Source organism: Branchiostoma floridae, chromosome 7 (genome assembly GCF_000003815.2).
Source record: "Branchiostoma floridae strain S238N-H82 chromosome 7, Bfl_VNyyK, whole genome shotgun sequence".
Classification (NCBI taxonomy): Eukaryota; Metazoa; Chordata; class Leptocardii; order Amphioxiformes; family Branchiostomatidae; genus Branchiostoma; species Branchiostoma floridae.
In genome coordinates, this window is record NC_049985.1 from 811,936 (window position 1) to 837,523 (window position 25,588).

Consider the following 25,588-nt stretch of genomic DNA (forward strand, 5'->3'; position numbering starts at 1 on the left):
ACATATGTTCTCCATATATTGTTTTTCTCAACATTAAATATTTAACTGTAACTTTTAGCCCTGACCTCTAAACCTGTAGCCTCTAAAGCTGTCCTTGTGATTATAGTAATGATGTCATAAGTGCGTAGGGCTGTCCTCAGAAGTGGTGAGGTCACCAGAGGACACGGCGGTGGCCCAGATAACACAGATACTTTCCTGTTCGGATCATGGATCAAACATGTCATGCATGTCAGTAACGCACATGTCCCAAGGATGGCACGATAATCTACAGTAACGCACATGTCCCAAGGATGGCACGGATGATCTACAGTAACGCACATGTCCCAAGGATGGCACAGATGATCTACAGTAACGCACATGTCCCAAGGATGGCACGATGATCTACAGTAACGCACATGTCCCAAGGATGGCACGATGATCTACAGTAACGCACATGTCCCAAGGATGGCACGATGATCTACAGTAACGCACATGTCCCAAGGATGGCACTATGATCTACAGTAACGCACATGTCCCAAGGATGGCATGATGATCTACAGTAACGCACATGTCCCAAGGATGGCACGATGATCTACAGTAACGCACATGTCCCAAGGATGGCACGATGATCTACAGTAACGCACATGTCCCAAGGATGGCACGATGATCTACAGTAACGCACATGTCCCAAGGATGGCACGATGATCTACAGTAACGCACATGTCCCAAGGATGGCACTATGATCTACAGTAACGCACATGTCCCAAGGATGGCACGATGATCTACAGTAACGCACATGTCCCAAGGATGGCACAGATGATCTACAGTAACGCACATGTCCCAAGGATGGCACGGATGATCTACAGTAACGCACATGTCCCAAGGATGGCACGGATGATCTATCAGTAACGCACATGTCCCAAGGATGGCACAGATGATCTATCAGTAACGCACATGTCCCAAGGATGGCACGATGATCTACAGTAACGCACATGTCCCAAGGATGGCACGGATGATCTACAGTAACGCACATGTCCCAAGGATGGCACGGATGATCTACAGTAACGCACATGTCCCAAGGATGGCACGGATGATCTACAGTAACGCACATGTCCCAAGGATGGCACGATGATCTACAGTAACGCACATGTCCCAAGGATGGCACGATGATCTACTGCAAAGTCAATGGAACTGATACTAGTGACGGAAGCAGGAGGATGTGTGAATGTTGAGTGTTTTAGCCTGAATCTTTTTTATGTCTCCAGAATTTTTAATTTGGTCCAGCTTCTTTAGTAGTGCATTCTATCTGAAACATTTGACCCTTTCCAAAGTCATGTCCAGTTGCTTGAGTACCTGCTGTTTGATGTATCTTAACTGGTGATTCAGGGCTTGAAATACTAGGTATTTTGTGCACCCAGGTGCATCCAAAATTGGAGCTGTGCACCAAATTTTCATAGTTATGAACCAAAGGAAGCATTGCCTGTAGGTATTTCTGACATTCTACTGTACTACACTATTGTATGTGGTGCACCCGGAAAGTTTTTGGTGCACCCAATTTTTTTAGGTTGGGTGCACCAGTGCACCTAATCCCCCAAATGAATTTCGAGCCCTGTGATGTATGAGTGTGGTGCTATGTGAGCCCCAGGAGGCAGACATAACTACACCAACATGTGCGCGCAGGGCGATAAAGTCCCTCTGACGTCAGCCGCTGCTATCGCCTGCCACAAACATGTTCCGGCTACTCCTGTATGGAAACCTAGCCGGGAAGTTAACCGCTAACGCTTCAGGTTTTACTGTCTTCATGCCAGCTTTATGGCATTTTTATTTCCCTTCACAGTAATGAGGGTCTGCATGCCTTTTTCCGTTAAGCGTTACGAGCCATTTTAATTCACCGTTAATCGTTACCGACCCGCTCTAATTCAACGTTAATCGTTATCGGTATATTCTTCGTGAAGCGTTATTGGTCGTTTTGATTCAACGTTAATCGTTATTTGTTATCCCGAATTCACCGTTAAGCGTTACCAAGAAATTCTTCGTAACCCGTTATACTATACACACGAAGTCAAATGCCAGATATAACCCCTGAAAATGCAGGAAATGGCGTTTCAAAGGGCCCAGATTTCAAAATTTCTCCGAGCCTCCCGGCCTTCGGCTCTGAACATGGTAAAATATGTTGCGGAAGCGTTGCCCTCAAAACTTTATCACTCATACAGATTTCAGTGTCAAACATAGCTTAGTTTCGGGCAAAAAGTTCTCCTAGAATGCAGAAAATGAGGTTTCTCCGGACCTCCATTGCGACGGCTTGCGCCCTTGGCGCTCACGACGACATGGCAAAACTTATGTAAAATATGTTAGGGGGCGTGGGTTTTCGCACAAAAAAATTCTCTCTAATAAAATGTCATTTGATTTAGCTTCGTCTTACGGCAAAGTATGTCCTTCAAAATGCAGTAAATGGCGTTTCAGACGGTCCAGATTTTAAAATTTTCCCGGACTGATATTGCAACGTCTCGTGCCTTCCGAGCTCGAAATGGTAAAAGTATGTTGGGGCTCTGCATGGGGGTGGAGGCCAAAGCTACGAGTATAATCATGTGTAATTTGATGAAAATGTCAAAATCAACGTAGCTTAGTCGGTCGGCAAAATTTGCCAAAAATGCAGGAAATAGCATGTAAAAGGGTCTTGATTTAAAGTTTTTTTCGGGGGAGCATCCCACGGACCCCCCTGGAATGCGTCGCGCCTTCGGCGCTCCAAGTGCTGCCGCCGTCTCTGTGGCGGGCCGGAAACTCTGCCTCCGTCAATTTACAGATGTCATGGACATTGTCCCTGTCATTTCTCCGGGCTCTGGGCACCTTTTGCTTCTCACAATGTATTTTCACCCATTGATATAACTACTCTATCGCGTTGTATGAATAGGAATGCACGTCAATGTTACTGTTATGCTTTGTAACTCATTCTGAATTTACCGTTAAGCGTTACCGGGCCTCCTGAATTTACCGTTAAGCGTTACCGGGCCTCCTGAATTCACCGTTAAGCGTTACCAAGACCCCCCATGCAGACCCTCAGTAATGTGTTCAAGGTTTTCAGTATTACGGAAAGATAAAAGATACCCCCGTGTACATCATAACATTTGTGTGTGTGGAAAATATTACATAGTTTTACATAACAATTCTGTTTAGTTTTGTGCAATTATCAACAGTAGAGACGTTACTGAGTGAGTAAACTCTAATTTGTGTAATTAACAGAAAAATGTGGCAAAAGGCAATAACTTAAGGTGATAAATGCATTCCTTAGAATATATTTGAATGCAATCTTTCATATATCTCAAGTCAAATAATGAAAGTAAAGATATCATGATCAATATCAATATTTTGAATTATTTCTAGATGCACAGTGATATTTGTAACTGTGTTTGCCTTGTTTAATTCTGTTCACACAATTTCTGCGTTTGAAAACTATCACCTTGGGTCTCATTAAAACTGGTGCCCGTCAACACGTGTCTGCCTGTGTGTAAACGTTATCACACTGTAACTGCCTCGACTCTGCTGTCATTATGGACCATAAAAGCTTCTCACACAGGTGGGGAGGTTCTCAGGACAGGGGAACCATGTTTGGACTAGTCTGCATGATTTGTTGGGCTGGAAATACCTGTTGGTTCTGTTACCCCTGGTATAAGTACTTATATAACTACTCATGACACTTTGCCTGTTCTGTTTTAGCTTACTAAATCTCAAGTTGCCTTTTTTTTCCCCTGCAACCTCACCACATTGCTAGAAATACTGGGTGCATGTGCAACCAAGATTGGACCTGTACTATACTACCTATGTATCTGTCTACAGTGTTAAGGACCTCAGTAAAAGCAATTATGCACTTGCATGTAAATTGTATACAACATATTCTGAACATTTGATTGTCAGAATGAATAATTAAAACCCGCTTCTAACTTAAATTTGGAATGTAGTTACAGAATTTCAGATTCTGAATTGAAGAAGTGTGTTTTTGGAGCCCTGGTTTTGACCTATTGTGTTTGAGGTCTTCAGTTCTGAAGAGTTTGCAGTGTATTTACATGTAGGTCAACAGTGGAGTACAGACGCTAAATCGTTCGGCCAAAGGGCTTAAAGCAGCAAACCTGAGATTTGGGACAGTATTGTTCATCAGAGTTTTCATTCAAGTTCAGTATCTTCTTAGCAGTTGTAGTAGGCCCGTCATCAGGATAGTGTAGTGATGACACGAAAGAAGAAGAAGAAGTATCTTCTTAAACCAACAAATTTGATTGTGTTGGAAACATTGTAAACCTTAAAGACTTATGACATTCCTACAATGTAAATCCAATTTTATCTTGCCTGTTGCAACCTCAAATGTGGGACAAGGACAAAGACCTTAAAAAGGCTATATATATACTGTAAATGCATTTAAGTTCGCGGGGATTTAATTTTGCGGTAGCGGGAAAATGGACTTTTCGCGGTGGTTTTAATTTCGCGGTAGCACCATGCACTGTAGTCTCTTACTGGTGTGGAAAAATATAAGCGGTGGTTTTAAATTCGCGAACATTAATCCAACGCGAACATTTCTGCATTTACAGTAGTATGGGAGTACTTGGAAGGATTCATAATATGATCAACAGCAAACAAAGAATGGGAGGAGTCAAAAATCTTTCATGACATTCCTAACTTCTTGAGCAGTGCTATTCAAGAACACTTGACACATGCCCCCAAAGATATTACCTTCTGGGCAAAGGTGAAACAGGATGGACATTCTTACAGAAGCAGTTCAGGTCATTCGCCCAGATGTGAAGGGTTTTAGGAGAATAGTAGAGGGAGGTTACTGCAGGTCAAGTTCAACATGGCAGGGATTTGTTATTCTTGTCGGGCTACAGAAATTCACTCCTAGATCCACGGTATCAGTCTTAAAGTCAGTTTTCTTGCCAGGCCTTTTCAGCATAGGAGACCCTTGTCATTTTGTCCAAGCTTTCCTCCAAGCCCTAGGCTATGTTTTCATTGTTTCTTCTTACTTTATATTTTATACCAAAATGCCTGAAAACCAAGGATATGTTTGTTTGTTTGTTTGTTTGTTTTATTGGGATCTCCATTAGTGATATGTGTGGGTGTGATAATACTTTGAAGGAAAAAATCCTTTTTGACAGAAGCTAATATGTTATTATTGATATCAATAATCAATGATTGCTTCCCTCCCCTTGCAGCAGTGTGGACCGCGTGGAGCTCCGTCGTCAGGCACAGCTCCAGCGCGCCGGCATGAAGGTTTCCACGGAAACCCCCGCCGTGTCCAAGCCTCTCTTCGACGCACCAGTCAAGGTGAGTACAGAATCCTCCCCTCTCCCCTCTCTCTCTCTCTCTCTCTCTCTCTCTCTCTCTCTCTCTCTCTCTCTCACGCTCTCTCTCACGCTCTCTCTCTCTCTCTCTCTTTCTCTCTCTCTCCTTATCTTTGCTCTCTTTTACCCCCCTGGTCTGTCTTGCTCTTTTCTTTCTCGTCCTCTCTTCCTGTCTCTTGTTCTCTCTCTCACCCTCTGCCTTTCCCTACCTTTCTCATCCTATCTCCTATCTCTCATTCTGTCTTTCTTTTTCCTCTTTCTCAGCCTCTGCCTCTCCCTATCTCTATCTCTTTTTCATTCATTTCCCCTTTGTCTTTTCTTGTACCTTGAAACTCTCCTGTATTTGAGAAGTAGTCGGCTAGTTGAATTTTGCTATTGGCTAATATTTCCGTTGTTTGTTCCAGATTGACCCCCCTCCCGACGACCATGTGTACCGTAAGACCCAGAATAATTTTCCCCACGTTTGTTTCAGATTGACCCCCCTCCCGACGACCATGTGTACCGTAAGACCCAGAATAATTTTCCCCTTGTTTGTTCCAGATTGACCCCCCTCCCGACGACCATGTGTACCGTAAGACCCAGAATAATTTTCCCCTTGTTTGTTCCAGATTGACCCCCCTCATGACGACCATGTGTACCGTAAGACCCAGAATATTTTCCCCTTGTTTGTTCCAGATTGACCCCCCTCCTGACGACCATGTGTACCGTAAGACCCAGAATAATTTTCCCCACGTTTGTTCCAGATTGACCCCCCTCCTGACGACCACGTGTACCGTAAGACCCAGAATAATTTTCCCCTTGTTTGTTCCAGATTGACCCCCCTCCCGACGACCATGATTGTGTACCGTAAGACCCAGAATAATTTCCCCACGTTTGTTCCAGATTGACCCCCCTCCCGACGACCATGATTGTGTACCGTAAGACCCAGAATAATTTCCCCACGTTTGTTCCAGATTGACCCCCCTCCTGACGACCACGTGTACCGTAAGACCCAGAATAATTTTCCCCTTGTTTGTTCCAGATTGACCCCCCTCCCGACGACCACGTGTACCGTAAGACCCAGAATAATTTTCCCCTTGTTTGTTCCAGATTGACCCCCCTCCCGACGACCATGTGTACCGTAAGACCCAGAATAATTTCCCCTTGTTTGTTCCAGATTGACCCCCCCCCTGACGACCACGTGTACCGTAAGACCCAGAATAATTTACCCTTGTTTGTTCCAGATTGACCCCCCTCCCGACGACCATGTGTACCGTAAGACTCAGGAGACGCTGGGCCAGTTTAACCTGATCCGCCACTCCATGCTCAGCAGCCACAACCAGTACCTACTGGGGATCCCCAAGGGGCCACAGACGCCCATTCTCAACAAGACTGCCGACAGCGTCTGGGCCTCCAAGTTCCCGGCCAATGGGCAGCTCCCGCCACAGAAGCCCGCGGGAGCCCACCGGCCCAAACCGTCCGGGCGGAGCTCGAGCGCAGAGCGCAGCCGCGGCTCCAAGTCTCCCGCGGAGAAGCGACCTCACGGGAGGTCATCAGCCAATCACAAGTCTTCTTCTCACGGAGCGAAGGGCGCCGACAAGCCTGAAGAAAAGAAACGACAGGAGGAGCCGCGGGACATTAAGGAGTCGCGACCGAGACCGTCCGAGGCGGGCCACGAGAGACGCAAGTCCAGCGGAGGCGGCAAGCGGCGCTCCGTGAGCCCGCACCCTCCCAGAAAGGACGGTCAGGTCACGTCAGGTCAGGTCACGTCAGGTCAATCACACAGTAGCAAGGCCCCCGGAGAGCCCAATTCCAAATCCGCGCATTCCAGACCGGAGAAGTCTCCTCCGGTCCAGCCGGACTCCTCCTCCTCTGCAAGCTCCTCCATCAAGATGGAGGCCTCGTCCACGAAGGACGACGCCTTCCAGATGCCAGCGCCGCTCTCGACCGCGCCCGGGAGCCACCGCCCGAGCCACAGCGGCGGGAAAACGAGCGACAGGCCCGAGGAGAGGCCCAACGGTCTGCTGGCCACCCCGGGCCATGGTGGTAAGAAGGAGGGAGTGGAGAAGGAGCTCTCCAGGGAAGACGTGAAGAGGAAACTGACGCTCACCATGCCGGACACTTCAGAGGTAAGAACGTCTTACTCATACTCACGAGTGGCCTGGGTACCATCTGGGTAGGAGTTCATTTCTGTGTTCACTTCTGCTACCCGTCTGGGGAACTACATTTGAACCTTTTGGTGGGCAAAGTCAGTTAATGAGCAAAATAAGAAATGGGTTCTTGAGCGCTTGTTCAAACAGGCTTTCCAACACTTGAGCACTTGAACCCATTCCTTAATTTGCTCACGTGTAGGGACCAATCAGCGCTATTGTCCAAAATTTGGACGATTCAAGACGTTAACGTGTGAAGGTTCCCAGATGGAACAGCAGAGAAGCAACTGTATATAGTGTTTAGTAAACTTTGCAGCGAACTACTATCTGGATGGTACACAGGCTAACTCATCAATTTTTAAATGAACCTCCCAGTACAAGCATGTTACTGAATTAAGTTGATTTTTTTTTATTTTGGAATAATTTCTAACAACCAATATTCTGAGCACCAAGCACAAAGTCCCCTTTGTAATAATATACCAAATTGTGTACATATGCGTAAGCAGGTACTTCTGCTGTCCGTATGTTCAGGCTTAGAACGGTTTAATGGCCAGGCTGTGTCAACATGGCGGAAGTCAAACACATTTCCTTGTTGGCGTCCATTTTAGTTTGTTACCCAGGTTGACATTAGCTATCACCTGTCCGCAGTAATGTATGTACAGTTCTCTCTGCGTGCTGCAGCTGCATAGAGGGGATGGAATCAGGGCCACCAGCAATGGGGCAATGTTCGGTTCTGTCTGTCACTGGTAGGAAATATGTCCGGGATTGTACTGGTGACCACCTCTACAGAAGGGCCACCAGCAATGGGGCAATGTTCGGTTCTGTCTGACACTGGTAGGAAATATGTCGGGGACTGTACTGGTGACCACCTCTACAGAAGGGCCACCAGCAATGGGGCAATGTTCGGTTCTGTCTGTCACTGGTAGGAAATATGTCGGGGATTTGCAACATGAGCAGCAAAATTCTGGCAAAGGATGGAATGACAGGCAATGGCTAGAACCCTGACCTGGCCACTTTTTGATAGACTCTTAGATAATCCCGAAAATAAGTTCATTTTTCATTTAATTTTCTCTTGCACAACCAAGATAAAGAACTCCAGTTAGAAGCTCTGAGGAAGATGTCTGACAGACATCGAAACGTCAGCAGGTGAGATAAACTGGTCGTGTAAGAGAAAACTCTTAGATAATGTTTCCAGAGAATCCTGTCTATAACAACCACCTGTTCACATATCCACTGAGTGGCCTTCTTGTGCAGGTATGACTAGTAAGACCAGCAGTTGATGCTAGACTCTGTCTTCACAATGTCTCGCTGGCTGGGGTTAAGGTGGTAGCAACTGTAGGGCTGGCTGCTACGAGTAGGAGTAGGTTTTAAAATATATTTTTCTGTTGAATGAATGTTAGGAAGCATTTCTAGAAATGAGTGGTATTTGCATTTTCTTGCTATAAGTTAATTTTATGTTAATTTGGACTGTCATCCTAATCATTGTAAATTCTAATTGGAGATCGAAATAAACAAATTCTCCAAATTCAGTTTTGTGATCTAGTCCCTTCTGGCCTGCTGTTTGCATTTGCCTGTTCTAGGGTGTTTCTTGATTTCACTAGCTCCAACCAGATCTTTCTAGACTTTGCAAAAGCCAGGGATATGTAGTTTTTGTCTGGCTGCCAAGTAGACTTGAAATACATCCAAAGGTTTTATAAATAGAAGCAGCACAAAGCTGTCTAAGACAGCTTTCCCCCTACAGTTATACTTATAGCTGCTTGGATGGGGAGCAATTAGCATATTCATAGCTGCTGTAATTGATTGTAGTTGAAGGTTGCCAAGGTCATTTGATTTTGATGAGTTCTGACAACGGAAGGCAGAGCAATGCAGTTTTGGCATGGACTGCCAGGGGGCGTTAATGTCACTTCTGGAGTGGAAACTGAATGAGTGCCAAAGCAAAGGGATGGAATTTTCCACTCACTGAGTCGAATCGTGACCGAACTGATTCAACTCGACAGTCCTGTGTGTCAGGGATTTAAATACTGGGTGTAAATGTACTCTTTGTACCATTGGAGCTGCGCACCTGATTTTTAATTTTGACTGAGTGCACCAGTACACAAAGACACATATATTTTGGTCAAGACACTATTCAAGGTTCTCACTAGTATTATTTTCTTAGACCATGGTGGCATCATAGCATGGCGTAGCCACATGTCACTTGAGATGTAAATGAAAATGTAGGCTTGAGCACTGTCGGCAAGGGGGTCTGGGGGTATCCTCCCCTGAAAATTTATATTTATGAATCTCAGAAACACCATTTCCTGCATTTTCAGGACTAAATGTTATGAAATAAAGTCAAATTTAAAAAAAACCTTTATACAAAACTGGACCCTGGTGTATTAAGTTCACAACCAGTGACATGGAAGATATCAGATCTATTTCTACTCTGGTTTGATGATTTCTAAAAACGCTTCCTTCCAATGAAATTTACATAACACAACGTTGATCTCCTGAGGCGATAGAATATTACAAATGATTGTGTCCGGAAATTCCTTGTGGCTTTGATATTCGTCGTATAGAGAATTAATGTCTTGTACTGCTTATCTGATGGCTTAATTAGTTGAACTGTTGTGTTAGGCAGGGCTGGAAAGGCTGGGTGCACCTCTAATTTGTGCACCTAAATTTGGAGCTGTGCACTTAATTTTTAATTGATATTGTTAACCAGATATTTGTTGAGGCTATTTACACTATTGTACTGTGTACTATTGTACACTTTTAGTATTATACAGAAAATGCTTGAATTTAAGTATAAGAAAAAGCACTAGCACACTTTGTTGTACTTTGTCAAAGTTAGCTACGTTTTATGGAATGACAAGTCACGTTCTGCAGAGAGTGTTTGTAATTATGTTTTACTGACATTCTACTTGATCTTATATTGTGCACAAAAAATGTTTTTGATTTATTCTAAATCTTTAGGTTAGGTGCACTAGTGCATTAATTCCCCAACATGACTTCCCAGCCTTGGCTAGGGTAGGGACTAGCTGTTCATTAATATTCCATGATATCAGACTCATCTGCGGCCTGAATTATTTATAAGGCATTCCGTGAAGCGGACTGCACCAAGGCTGGACGGGAATATCAAACAAGCAGAAAACAATCGGATACTGATACACAATCATGTAGATAGGAAATATGGACATCTCAACAGCTTAGGCCCCGCCAAGTTATTTCCTTGGTTAGGGCAATTTTCAAAGTTAAGAGCAAGATGACAACAGAGGGCTGGGAGGAAAATAAATCTTAAAACTAAACTTGCCGTAGCCTTTAACTAAAATAAGCCTAAACTAAAACCTAACAGAATGATGATAAAGAGAAATTAAAGGTTCTTGAGACTGTATGTATCAAGATCCAGACTTTACCCTCAGACTGTTTTTATATTAGTACCTTCTACAATATCTAGTAGCTTAAATGAACTCTAAGGTTCATGATTAAACTAATTTCAATAAAATGCATCATAATTTTTTGTAGTGTGGCAGAAAAGCAGACAAGAGAGCTGTACTATAGTATATGTCAGCCTCATGTAATTGAATGATACTAATAGTCTTTCTTCTTTTCATGTTCATCATTATATAACGCTCCCAAAATAGCTGTAGATGCCTGCTCTACAGTCAGCTGGAGATGAAAGGCTTTGTTGTAGGTTCAAAGGTGTCAGTGGGAGGCATTGGCCTTGTCTCGTCTTGCCGCAGATGTTTCGTGTTACATCAGAGAGAGCGCAGTTCGTACTTGGCAGGAGAGTTAATACAGTTGGTAATGATGTTCCCAGAATAGAACTCTGCTTTAGAGAGCGGTGCTACAAGTGCATATATATATATATAGAAACTGTCTGCCAAAAATAGCACACAGATATGTCCCTTTAGTGGCAGTTTCAATCGTGTAGAAATGTTCTAATTTGGTACTTCAGAACACCTATACTTATAGATTTTTAGATTTGGAAAGTGGCCATATGGAGCATTTGAAAAATGAAGTCGACATGTTCGACAATAGGTCTCCTATTGGCTTTCTAAGGTACTGCAGCAGAACCTGTGGTTTTGATGTGTCCTGTTAGTGTTGTAGACATGCTGTGGTCAATTTTGAGTAAGTGTTATTGCTCTTCGGGCAGAGAGTACTGTAGGTGTGGGCTTTCCATGTGTAATAAAAAAAAAGATTATCTGGCCTCCTTTCATCATCTTTACCTATGACATATTTGAGCAATCTAAAGTGTATAGCCTGAACTTGTCTGGAAATTTGATTGACACCTGTTTTTTCCAAAATAAAAGTAATGACAACAACATCCAAAGAGCAAGTTAAAAACTCCCCATCATTGCGCTAGCTGTGTGTAAATGGATGTTTGTGATTTGAATATCTGTCACCAAAGCCAAGTGCAGGGTTCCTATTAGGGCAGTGATGGCAACCCAGAGTGGGTAAATATGTCGTGAAGAATGTAGAGTCGATAATTTGTCTAACAAGCGCCGGGAAACGTCTGGTGTTGGAACAGGGTTTAACAAGGGAGGTGATGTTACCGTGTGTGGCAGTGATGTTTAACGAGGGAGTTGATGTTACCGTGTGTGGCAGTGATGTTTAACGAGGGAGGTGATGTTACCGTGTGTGGCAGTGATGTTTAACGAGGGAGGTGATGTTACCGTGTGTGGCAGTGATGTTTAACGAGGGAGTTGATGTTACCGTGTGTGGCAGTGATGTTTAACGAGGGAGTTGATGTTACCGTGTGTGGCAGTGATGTTTAACGAGGGAGTTGATGTTACCGTGTGTGGCAGTGATGTTTAACGAGGGAGTTGATGTTACCGTGTGTGGCAGTGATGTTTAACGAGGGAGGTGATGTTACCGTGTGTGGCAGTGATGTTTAACGAGGGAGTTGATGTTACCGTGTGTGGCAGTGATGTTTAACGAGGGAGTTGATGTTACCGTGTGTGGCAGTGATGTTTAACGAGGGAGTTGATGTTACCGTGTGTGGCAGTGATGTTTAACGAGGGAGGTGATGTTACCGTGTGTGGCAGTGATGTTTAACGAGGGAGTTGATGTTACCGTGTGTGGCAGTGATGTACACTGTGATGCGGAGAGGAGACAGGGTTCGGAGATTGCTGTAGTTGAGCTAATTTCGCTGCGGAATTGGGAGCGTATTAAGGCGACCTTTAGGCTGTTCTGCTGATCCCATAACTAATGAGTGGGACCTCAGGCTCTCCCTTGGTGCACAGACTTGTCTTCATGTGATTCTCATGTTTCTCAATCTCAACAAAATAACTCTAACACAGTGCTGGGGTCATTTCAGGTGATTGTGTCTGTTTGGCTCAAAACTGCTTGGAGTACTTGTGTAATCTTATTGATGCATGGTTAGTGTTGAAGAGCACAAGAAACAAAAGAAACAGTCAACACAGTCAAGTAGGACTGGTCTGTAATCTCAGTTAAAATCCTATACACAGCTTTGTCAGCAGGGTTAGCCCTTTGTAATAGCCATAGGCTAGTTGGGCAGCCCTGGCTGTGTGTTCTGAACAGCCAAACCAATAAATAAGTAAGTTAATAGATAAATAAATAAATACACAGCTTTACGTGTATAGGGGCAGTGCCTATCTCCATTTCTACAGCCCTTGGGCCACACAGGCCACTGCAACAAGGGGCTAGTCCAATAGTAGTGGTCTGTGTTCAACTTCCATACTCTTTCTTATAACTTAGAACTAAACTGTGTGATATTCCCACCAGGAAGTTTGCAGATTATGAACTAGAACGCTAAGTAGAGAAATCTTGATATGGCCCAGTCAAGGTTTGAACGTACGACCTATTTATCTCCTTGGTTATTGCACTAGTAACAAACTATTATCTAACTAATCTCTTAATGTTTTTATATTGGGTGTGATAGAATATTGATGTTACAGAAACCATTGTATTTTGCAATGCTCCCCCTTGCTGTTTACTCGTATAACTGCAGTGAATGTTTGTGTTCAATGCCATGCTTCGGTTCAATCCAGTCCTGAAATGCATTAGCAGACAGGTAATGGCTCTCAGCTTTGCAGATCTTATAATACTTAGTCATCAGGGCTCGAAATACTTTTTTTCTGTATACCTGCACTGGTGCAGGTAACATTGGCAATTACCTGCACCAGACAAATTTTTACCTGCACCACTCTGAATTGAGGAAGTATGGATCATACTAAAATTGTCCAGGAACCATTGCTATTTTTTTCTTTTATACTTAATACTATTAGGTGGTAATAGTGAATGCAGCTAATAACAATCGATAAGTCACCTACAATTTTGTTATGTATAAAACCCAGTACATGGACCAGTGCAGGTAGACATCAAAAATACCTGCACAGCTCCAATTTTACCTGCACTAAGCTGCATAATCATGCAGGTTGGTATTTCGAGCCCTGTAAGTGGACAGGTAATGGCTTTCAGCTTTTCAGATTTTATAATATTTAGTCGTGTTAGGAACCAAGGACACAGCGGTAAGCCTGGATAAGGAAAATGTATATAATAATGGCAGGAATTATAATTGTGCCTTCTTACTGATTCAGCACACATTCAATTCAGCTTCAGTTCTGTTTATTTGCAATTACTGTAATCATCGTTAATAGCTAGCTGTTTTATTAAGTCTCTGTGGTGGAGTTGATTGGGTGTGACGAAAGCTTTGTGTGAAGTGTGTTTTTTGTCATGGTGTGAAGTTATTTCATGCGAGAGTACAGATCAGTAAGGCTGCCTTATATCCACTACACAGTCACTAGTGTATTGACGTCTGGTAATCGATTCTTAATACGATGATGACGATTCACTAATAATCAATTTTCATGTAAAGAGAAACAGTAGTTCATTGTCGATGGCTTGATGGTTTGAAAAAGTGTCGGCCGTTAATTTGTATTGTGCGGAGTTGTTATAGCACATTACCTAAATGGTGTCATCCCGTTTCCTGGCCCTCGTCACGATACCCTTCTGAGAAATAAACCTATCGGTGGCACCCGGCCCAAATCGCCAGTCAGACTTACTAAACCATTTATCCAGGCTGTTTACATCCGGTCATTCTGCAGAGTAAATTAGTCGTGCTTCATAAATTCCCGGGGAAAGTGAGGCTCAAGCACGTTCGGACGGTGTTAGAAAAAACGGGGGGAAAAGTGTCGGTGTAAATTGGACAACAGCTGATTTATGCCATAATTAGCGTTTAGTGGTGCTTTATGGCGGGGTGCTTGGCGTGGTGTCGCCGTGGCGCCGCGCTAAGTCTCGTCTCGATCTGATAGCCGGTGAGCGGAGGCTGATGGATGCGGGGTTACGCAGAGGCGAGGCATTACTGCTATTGATCCTGCACTCGGGTAATGGCATAGCGTGGAGCCTTAGGGGTGGTTAAGAACAGCTACAAGGTCAGAACCTCGGACAGCACTGGAATATAGCTGTTCTGTACTAACATTGGACAGCACAGGAATATTGTTGTACTGCTATTGATCCTGTACTCGGGTAATGGCACAGCGTGGAGTGGGAGCTGCTGCTGTAGGTGTGGTTAAGAACAGCTACAAGGTCAGAACCTTGGACAGCACTGGGATATTGCTGTTCTGTACAGCAGAATGGACAGCACACAATCACAGCTATTTAGTTTCAGACAGAACAGCACAGGAATATTGCTGTTCTCTACTAGCACATTGGACAGCATAGGAATACAGCTATTTAGTATCAGCACCACAGACAGCACTGGAATATTGCTGTTCTGTACTAATATTGGACAGCACAGAATCATAGCTATTTAGTGTCAGCACCATGGACAGCACAGGAATATAGCTGTTCTGTAATAGTAAATTGCAGCACAAAAGTACAGCTATTTAGTATCAGCTCCATGGATAGTACAGGAATAAAGCTTTCAGAGTCAACACAGCAGACAGCACATGAATATAGCTATTTAATATCCTTGGACAGCACAGAATTATAGCACATTGGACAGCACAGAAGTACAGTTATTTAGTATCAGCACCATGGACAGCACAGGAACATTGCTGTTCTGTACGAACATTGGACAGTACACAATTATAGCTATTTAGTGCCAACAGCACAGAATTACAGCTTTTCAGTTTCAGCACCTCGGACAGCACAGGAATATAGCTGTCCAGAGTCAGCAAGGGGAACAGCACCAAAATACAGCTGTTCTGTATCAGCTGATTGGACAGCACAGGAAAACAAGTAATCAGTGATTCACAGCATTTAACCCTAGTACCCTTAGGCTGATACTGATTTAGTATATAGTGCTTAAAGTGACATTATTTGGGTTAGCAGAAAAGATAAACAATTCACAATTTGGTAAGCTGATAAAATTAATTATTATATAAGATTTTAATCCTTATGTCAACAAGGACACAGGCAAGCAGGGCTCTGAATAGCTATTCATTGCATGCAATTAACAGAAGAAAATTGTTAATAAAAAAATTAGAACTAATTAGCTGATTTTGCTGGCTAAAATAACCCAGGCTAAACTGTTAAGTGTCACAATTCATATTTGCAAAAATTGAAAAGTGTGTATTTTGATCCCTGGTTACAACAGCACTACTTTGTGATAGACGTTAGTCCCTGCTATATTATGTTTTTTGAGGTAATGTGATAGCGATGACTTGTAAGGATGGCACATTTAGTTGCGTCATTCAGATCCATGTTATTCCTCTTATTGTTCGTAAATGGTTGATACATTGTCACGTTTGGTCCAGGTTTCAGCAGGTAGTCATTACCTTGTCCCTCACATGAGTGAATCACAGATATAATTAGAAGTGTATATCTGCGCGGGAATAATTGCCTAATAGATCATTCCCTGCCATTGGGGAAATCGCTCCGCAGCCCAAAAGGCGGCGCAGCAATCCGATTGGACGGTGGGATGAAGGGGAAACGCAACACGACCTCAAGCGCGCTCCCGCGGGATTCGGTAGCTCCGCTGGAAAATATAGCTATTAGCCGTTATATGGGTTAAGTAAAATGCTTTTTGTCCATAATCTATGTGGAAATGCCGGCGGCCCTTCGGCAGCGGTTAGCTCCTGAGGCCTGAGTGGGGATGGCGGGTATCGTACGCAGCAAGGCGGGGGCGATGCGAGCCGCACACGCCCGGAAACGCAAACAGAGCAAACAGGTAGGATAGGACGTTGTTTGAAGGTGGGAGATCTCGGCAGGTCCTTTGTGTCACACATATACATGTTGTTGGATGAATGTTTCATGTCGGCCTGTCCGGTTGTACACAGACATTCCCATGGGTACCGGCAACACTGTGGTGTGTTATCACTCCTTCTGTTATACACCCTGTAATACGTAATTAGAAGTCCTGATGTTGTCGTGTGTAGAGAAGGGCTGTTAGTAATGACAGAGGTGGCTAACGAGTCGCCCTCTGGTCGAGCAAACAGATGACTGCCCTGAGGTGTTAATTACCGGGTGATTACAGGTAAACACTGCTTAATGTAGGTACCACTTCATACAGGAGCGGATAGCACTGGTGATTTAGGTTACCTTTTTACAGGCTAGGGTATCAGGCATTTGTGGCAGGATTTTTTGTTCTGATTGTGCTAGGACAATTCTTTAAACGATGCAGATATGGACACTCAGTCATTATCATAATTATTGGTCATTCTTAAAATGATACCCGAGGGTTTGAGTTTGTAAACCAACAGTTTGATACGTCGATGAAGGTTAGACATTTAGGTAATAAGATTCGCAAGGTAACAGTATCATTTGGAAATGGTCCAAGGTTTCAGATAACGTCCGCTGTCTTTCGTCAGTGGCTGATGTTTTGAAGCATGTATTGACCAATGTTTCGATACACTGTCATGATAAATATTTAAATCTAACGTTTGGTGAGTTATTCCCTGGGGTATAGTAGACGTAATCGGTCAATCAGATTTGGGCTCCAGCCCATCTTCATTATGAAGGGTACGCTCTACGTGTTCATGAATATCTCTTTGTAGTGACTAAATGCCTTTTCTTAATCAACCCTTCCCATGGCTGTATGTGTGAGTCAGTTGGGTCATGAGTCAGGAATGGGCTGGAACCATTGATGTCTTGGCATCACGTCTGATATTCTTCCTTTCTTCTCTTCTTCCCATTTTGTCTCATTTAGTTTCTAATTATCAGTCAATTGACCTTAAATTTAGACATCCAGGTAATAGGATAAGTTGTCAAAACAATTTAGCTTTCAACAATCAGATGAAGAAGTTGACTGATACACCAGATAATAGTTACTCAAGCAACTGGATATGATTTTGGAAACGATTGAAATGGTGGCAATTTCTAAAATCAAATCCAGTTGCTTGAGTTAAACCATTATTTGGCATATCAGTTAGCGTCATGATTTGATTGTCATAAGCTACTTTTAATCCAAGTAAATTGAAAATAACAGTTGAGTAATTGATGTATCATATTCATGGAAGCCCTGCGGACTTGTTCATCCGTTTATTTTTCTCCGTACTCTCTCATTTCCCCCTTTGTCCCAGTAACCATCCGGGAACCATCCCGGTAAAGTACAGAATAAAAGTCAGGGTCATGAATTACTTCCTAGGAATTGGCTGGCAAAGAAATTGATTTCGGAACATTCCGGGGTCAGGAACTGGTGGGGTTACGGGCAAATAGCAGGGAAACAAGTTTAGCATTGATCGTTTCGCTGGCCTGGCTGCGTATAGAATGGGTGACATCACGGGGTGATCGGCGCATCGCTTATCACTTGTGCTGCATCTCACTGATTGTGTAGATGATTGGAGCATTCTACTTGATATGTCTTGAAGAGTTTTCTTGAAATGGAAACATCTAAAGAAACCTGGGAGCCTTAAGTTTTGATGACATGATAAGGAGAAGGACCCATCACTTATCACCTGCTGCATGTTTGATCTTGCACTCCTTGTAGATGATCATATGAATCTTGTTTATGAATCTTGAAGAGTTTTCTTGAAAGGGAAACATCTCAAGGAATCTGGGATGACTGGGAAGCTTTTCATTATGATGACATCATTCATAAGGAGATGGACTTATTACCTGCTGCATGTTACTTGTCATGTAGACGATTGGCCAATTTGATAATTCTTACAGAAGGAAGGTTGTTTTCTTGAAATGGGAATATCTCAAGGAACCTGAGAGGCTTTACGATGCAATGACATCATAAGGAGAAGGACCCATGATGATATCATATGTGGTATGTTACATGTCCTTGAATATAAAAGGGGGATTACAGACGCAGGTTGTTGCCAAATGTGCATTCCTAAAAAAATACTTGTCACTGGGAGAAAACAGTTTCCAAGTAATCCGTAAGCCTACGAGCCCTCTGAGCCTTGTTCTGTGGTGGCCTTCTGTAAATTTTGAAATAAAAATAGTTCCCAAGTCAGGCAATCCATCACTAATCCTGCTAGTACCCTCAGCACTCGTGGCTTACAGACCAACAGTAGATCTTAGTGCTGCCATGGGTAATTGTGTCCTTGAATATCTGCAACTGGATTATAGGCTGGTATCCTGTCGTATTATAGCTCCCGAGTCTCTTTTTTTCTTCTTTTCATTTGTATAAGCCACAAGTGCTGAGGGTACTAGTAGGACTTGTGATGGATTGCCCAACGTAGATGAACTATTTTTATTCTACAAACTAACAGTGTAAACCTCAGTGCTGCCATGGGGAATTGTGTCCTTGAATATCTGCAGGTGGTTTAGAGAGTGAGTTGTCACCACATGTAGAGCAGTGCACAGCTGGCGCTCTGCACATCCCCATCTTTATTCAGGGCTCGAAATACCACCTGTATATGCAGGTAAAATAGGAGCTGTGCAGGTATTTCTGGTGTCTACCTGCACCAAACCTGCACAGGTCCATGTACTGGGTTTTATACATGAATGTCCTACGATGTAGGTGTATATGGATTGTTATTAGCTATATTGACTGTTACCACTGATAAACTATAAAAGATAAAATAGCAATGGTTTCTGAACAAATCTAGTATGATCCATACTTCCTTAATTCATAGTGGTGCAGGTAAAATTTACCTGGTGCAGGTAATTTTCAATGTTACCTGCACCACTGCAGGTATGCAGAAAAAAGTATTTCGAGCCCAGTGTATGTACAAAATTGTATGTACCTGACTCTACTGTGGATCTCAAGTCACAACAAACCATGCTTGTTGTACCTCTAGGAAAGTTTATGCACAAAACGCTTGAAGGGTTAGATAACAAAATGCTATTTTCATTCAAAATTTTACTGTCAGCTGAGGATGGAAAAATGATTCAGGACTAGGTGTGGAACTATTTTTTACTTCCCCATCAGGAAATGGACTAGTCCTTTGACCTCCAGGTCATTGGGAGGACATTATTAGCTAATTAGGAATTCAAGACAGAAGTCAAGTGAGAAATTTATGAATGAAAAGCTCAACTCTTCATTTGCATTCACAGCAAACTTCAGTATACATTTGTCCCTAGCTGTAAAACTAAAAGACAATATCTATAGTATACAGCGATTAGTGATTATATAGTTTCTTTTACATGTAAAATTACAATACTTGTGCAGTCTTTCACTTTTAAGTTTACACTGTATTGTTGATGACAGGCACTTTATGATCTTGATTTACCCACTAAAGTCTGCTTAAAACATCATCCCCACAGTCCCATAATAATAACATGAGCCGTGTGTTTGTCACATGGTATGTGGGTGGGGGGGGCAGCTGCTACTGAGAGTGGGTGTATGACAGGTACATGTACAGATGCAGGTGCAGGTGTTGTTATAGTCAGGGAGGGACCTGTTTATACTGAGGGCAGGACTGTTGGAACACTGGGGCACCTGTGGCTTCTGTGTAATGACACATGTGGACTTGAAAAAGGTGAACTTTTGTTTTCCAGTTCCAGTTAGTAAGTGTTTCGAAAATTTGAATGTTTCTTTTCTTATACATGATTCAGCATAAAGAAGATGTTTTTTTATTGGTAAAAGCATGAGGAGGATACAAGATAAGCAATACATTCCTTTGTTCAGGAAGTGGTGAAATAACAGAAGGTTATCTGAAAATAGAATTAGAAATATTAATTATTATTCTGGAAGATGAACATGTAAGCAGAGTCTTGACTTGAGGAAAGTCTGTGCCCTGGAACTCACAGTTTCTCCATGAACCTGCAAATTAAATAAATCAACCTGGTATGGGTCCATTCACTTCAGTCTGTGACATGTGTTGGAAAGAAGTTAAAGGGCTATCAAAGAATGGCAAAATAACAGCAGTTACTACTTCAGAAAATTGAATGTTTTAAGTATTACACCTGGTAAGACCTAACAGAGACAGAGGGAAAGTTTGTATCTTGGAACACTCTCCAAGTTTCTACCTGAACCTGCAAATCAACTAAATGAACCTGGTCTGTCACATCTGTTTGGAGGAATTGAAAGGTCTAACAAAGATTGGCAAAGTAACAGCAGGAACTAATTGAACTAGAAAAGTGAATATAAAATATTACGCGGTAAGATCCAATATGAAAACAGAGACAGATGGAAAGTCTGTATCTTACTATTCTTAATCTTATAAAACACACATGTAGTTTCTCCCTGACCCAGCAAATCAGTTCTGTTTATTATCAGGCACTATGGCCCATATGGACAGACAATTGACAGTACATTTAAAAGAAAGAACAATAATCTACTGTTTAAAATCAAAAATACAGGACAAATGAAATAAATGAACCTTGTATGGCTACAGTCTGTCACATCTAATTGAATGAAGTTAAGGCATACTGTACACCAGAGGAGAATGTGGTAGTTTTGCCAGTAATATTTTTCTGAATCCCAAAATGTAACACTAACAGTACTGTATCAGCCACTTGATATTGAACTTGGGAGCATTTGCATTCAGTTCAACTCAAGTCATCCTCTTAGTAGCATTATATACAGCATTAACCACCCCCAGATGAATCACAGCCAGGTGTATTTGTTCATCTGTGATTAATTTTTACAGACTTAGTTGATTTTGTGTTAATAAAAGATGTGATCTTTTAGAAAATACTGTAAATGGATTTAAGTTCGCGGGGATTTAATTTCGCGGTAGCGGGGACAAGGACTTTTCGCAGTGGTTTTAATTTCGCGGTAACACCATAGACTGCAGTCTAATACCATAATAGAAAAATGTTCGCGGTGGTTTTAAGTTCGCGGTGAAGTGGTGACCGTGAAAACCGCGAACATTAATCCACCGCGAACATTTCTGCATTTACAGTAGCACTCTACTCTGGATAGTATGCCTTTAAAAGCAGACTAACAGATGACTGATGCCTGTAACACACAGTGGTGAGGTGTGTTCTAGTACCTGCATCAGTTAGAGGTAATGGGTGCTGGAGGCAGCGTTGTTTGCGGATTATTGAACAGATGATTATCAGGCTTTGATCACCGTGCTGTCAAAAACCGCAGGGTGAAACTTTATTTCCCTGCCGTATTTCCTGTCCTGATGGATTGGCATGGAAGGACACCTGTGGTACTCAGGAAGCTTCGTAACATTGGTTAGGTCCCCTCAGTTCATTATTGTTTTGGGTGCATCTATGTATGTGTGTGTGTTTGTATTTCCGGATGTTTTTCGGGTCAGTATATCTCATGAACCTCTTGATGGATTACGATGATATTTGGTTTGTGGGTATGTGGTTAGGTGCTGGGAAGAAAAAGGTCAAAGTTGATTTTGGGCCGCCTAGTATGTGACCTTTGTACTGCAGCAGAACTTCCATTTTTTTGAATCTTTTTATGAGTTTATCTTCTAGTATAGCATTTCTTTTCCTGTCCTTTTTTTTGGCTATTACACAATGTAACAATTTAAACTGTATCTACGGACATTACGTCAGAGTCCTCCTCAGAGGATGGAATAACGGAGGCCCTCCACTATACTCCTAGCCCAGCTCCACTATACTAATTTTGAAATCTAGTGTGTTTCTTCCCTATTTTCTTGGTTAGTTTTGCTAAAATTGATGAAAATTCATGTATTTTTGTGCCAAGTGGCATCACTTTTCCAGTCGGCATTGTCTGCAAAAACTTGTGAATGGGCGATTATCAAAACAATAGTCGTTTTGCCATTTCACAACAAAGAACTATTATTTATTATACTTGTTAGTATTTGACACCCCCTGTCATTGAAAAATACACCAATTTTCATGACAGCGCAGCTCGTTGGTTCGTGTTATTTTTGCCAGCCCCTCCACTATACTAAAAAATTCTGGGGAGAACTCTGTTACGTTGTTAGTGTGTTGGTAGTCAGACTTATAGTTGTTAGGCGGCTGGCTGAGCCACTAAGCCCCTAGTAACCAAATAGCCTTTCCCTAGCAACCGCGTGGTGTGTGTTTGCTCCATAGCCGGCTAACCTGTGTGTAAGTACTCCTATTAATCTGTATCAACGAGGTGTCGATACCCCTGGCTCATTACAAGTCCTGGACACTATATGCTTGTTAGTGGAGAGAGCTAAGCAAATGGTACAACACGATTAGGGTAATAAATTGGGCCATTCCAATTAATTTCCTTAGTTGTTTGGTATCTAAATGTATGTGTGATTTGGGGATATAGGAGAATTCTTTCTTCAATACAAGTAGCGTAGTAAAGCAGGCCATTCTACTCTATATTCTTGGTTGTTGGAAATTTAGTAAGTATGATGATTTGGGAATATAGGAAAAGTCAACCAATATGCGCAACCAACTTGTACCTACATGTACTTTCCTTACATTTCGATGTCTCTCAGACACCGGCCTTACTCAGAGCTTCTGACTGGAGGAAGGCGTCTGAGAGACATTGAAAGGTTTAGAAAGTGAGTAGAATTTGGTTTTGAAAAATAATTCTACCAACCTGATGAAATCATTTTGGGATATAATGATTTTGACAAGAGGACAAAATACAGGAAGGCTGGGAGGTAAAATTACATCTAACATAACAGTAACTTGAGTAAGATACAACTTAGGTAGTAAATTAGGCCTTTCTAATTCATTCCCTCGGTTGTAAGACATTTTAAAGTATACTAACTTGACAAGAGAACAAATTGAGCCAAAAGGGATAGAAGGCAAAACTGCACCTAACCAAATAGTAAAATAGAACTTAAGTAGCGAATTAGGCCATTCTGAATCATTTCTGGGTTCTTGCCAACTTTTTAAAAAGTAGAATTTCAACATCAAGTCTCAGGACATCCTTAAGGACAAAGGTCTGAGAGGAAATCATGAATCTGGCAATATTTGAACTGATTCAGGTATTCAATGTGAAGTAGGCTGTGTGTACTAAGCAAGGACACAGATTTTTCTTTCCTGTTGATCTTCCAGACGAGCATTATCCGCCAAATTAGCTTGGAGTGGCCCGAAGGCATGTAAGGCTCGTGTGGGCTAATGTGTGCACCTCACGGATCATCGGGCACGAATATCCAAATGTCACCCTGTTTGTTTTGCATACCTGGCAGAACAGGAAGATCAAACGTATCCACTGTTGTTCGCTGACGTACCCGCGACGTCATCTCATTTGTCACTGCTGCCGACACCACGCAACCCACGGCGTACAACACCGCCATAAAAGGAATTCCCAGTCCACGGAAAACTTCTGTCAAAACAATTTTCTACGTAGGAAATTTGCACAACTGGTTATTTTAAACTGGCCTTTTGTATGGCCCTCCTCCCACCTTTTTAGCCACGTAATACTATAATAGCGCACATAACAATGTAAAAGAGTCACCAGTCAGCAAACAACTTGATTTCTGTCAAAACAGATTCCTACTGACTGATACTTATGTTTGATTCTCAGTCGCCTTCTTTTCAGTTATGCCAATTGTTCTAGTAACTGTGCACACGGTAATATAAAAGGAATTCCTAAATATCAACCGAAAATTTGATTTTCTAATGACAGGTACAAGTAAAACTATGTAATTCTCAATTTCGCCTTCATTCTGTGTGCCAATTGTGCTAGTAGCTGTGCACACGACAATATACTTTATTAAAGAAATCCCCTAAATATGATAAATTAATCAACCGAAAGCTTGATTATCTCCTGACGGGTACAAGTGAGTAATTCCGTCCTTCATTCACCTCTGCCAGTGCATTGTGCTAGTGTCCGTGCACACAGCAATATAAAGGAATCCCAAATCAACCGACAACTTGATATCAGTCCAAACAGGTTTCTACCGTACAACTGATAATTCCTGGCAGCATTGTGTGTCTCCTCCCACTGTTTCAGTTCTGCCAATTGTGCTAGTACTTTTAACTGTGCACACAGCAATATAAAGGAATCCCTAATCAAGGGACAACTTGATATCAGTCCAAACAGGTTTCTACAAACTGATAATTCTCGGCAGCATTGTGTGTCTCCTCCCACCTTTTCAGTTTTGCCAATTGTGCTAGTACCTTTAACTGTGCACACAGCAATATTATAAAGGAATCCCAAATCAACCGACAACTTGATATCAGTCCAAACAGGTTTCTACGGTACAACTGATAATTCTCGGCAGCATTGTGCGTGTCTCCTCCCACCTTTTCAGTTCTGCCAATTGTGCTAGTACTTTTAACTGTGCACACAGCAATATAAAGGGATCCCTAATCAAGCGACAACTTGATATCAGTCCAAACAGGTTTCTACAAACTGATAATTCTCGGCAGCGTTGTGTGTCGCCTGCTACCTTTTCAGTTCTGCCAATTGTGCTAGTACTTTTAACTGTGCACACAGCAATATAAAGGAATCCCTTAATCAACCAATAACTTGATGTCTGTTCAAACAGGTTTCTGTGGTAGGTCTGATAATTCTTGGCCACATTCTGTGTGCCTCCCACCTATTGAGTCCTGTTAATTGTGCCTGTGGTGGCACAGTCCTGACTTGATACCTGTTACTATAATATATCAGTTCAAACAGGTTCCTAAGGTATAACTGATAATTCTCGGCAGCGTTGTGTGTCTCCTCCCACCGTTTCAGTTCTGCCAATTGTGCTAGTACTTTTAACTGTGCACACAGCAATATAAAGGAATCCCTAATCAAGTGACAACTTGATATCAGTCCAAACAGGTTTCTAGGTACAACTGATAATTCTGGGCAGCATTGTGTGTGTCTCCTCCCACCTTTTCAGTCCCACTAATTGTGCCTGTGATGGCCCAGTCCTGACGTCAGCAGGGGGCCCGCGAGGCAGCTGTGCCAGCCCAGTTCAGTGGGTTAGTGTATGATGTGTGTGTGGACAGCGTAACCCGCGCGCC

General features: G+C 42.5%; 1 protein-coding gene across 1 annotated transcript in view; it reads left to right on the top strand.

Annotated features, from left to right (window-relative positions):
• LOC118419229 (AF4/FMR2 family member 4-like) overlaps positions 1–25,588 on the top strand; it is a gene marked incomplete in the record, with an annotated part of 177,201 nt that overhangs the window by 35,469 nt on the left and 116,144 nt on the right. Inside the window, 3 exon segments of the mRNA XM_035825579.1 lie at positions 5,175–5,286; positions 6,047–6,085; positions 6,566–7,411. Coding sequence (XP_035681472.1) covers positions 5,175–5,286; positions 6,047–6,085; positions 6,566–7,411 — 997 coding nt within the window.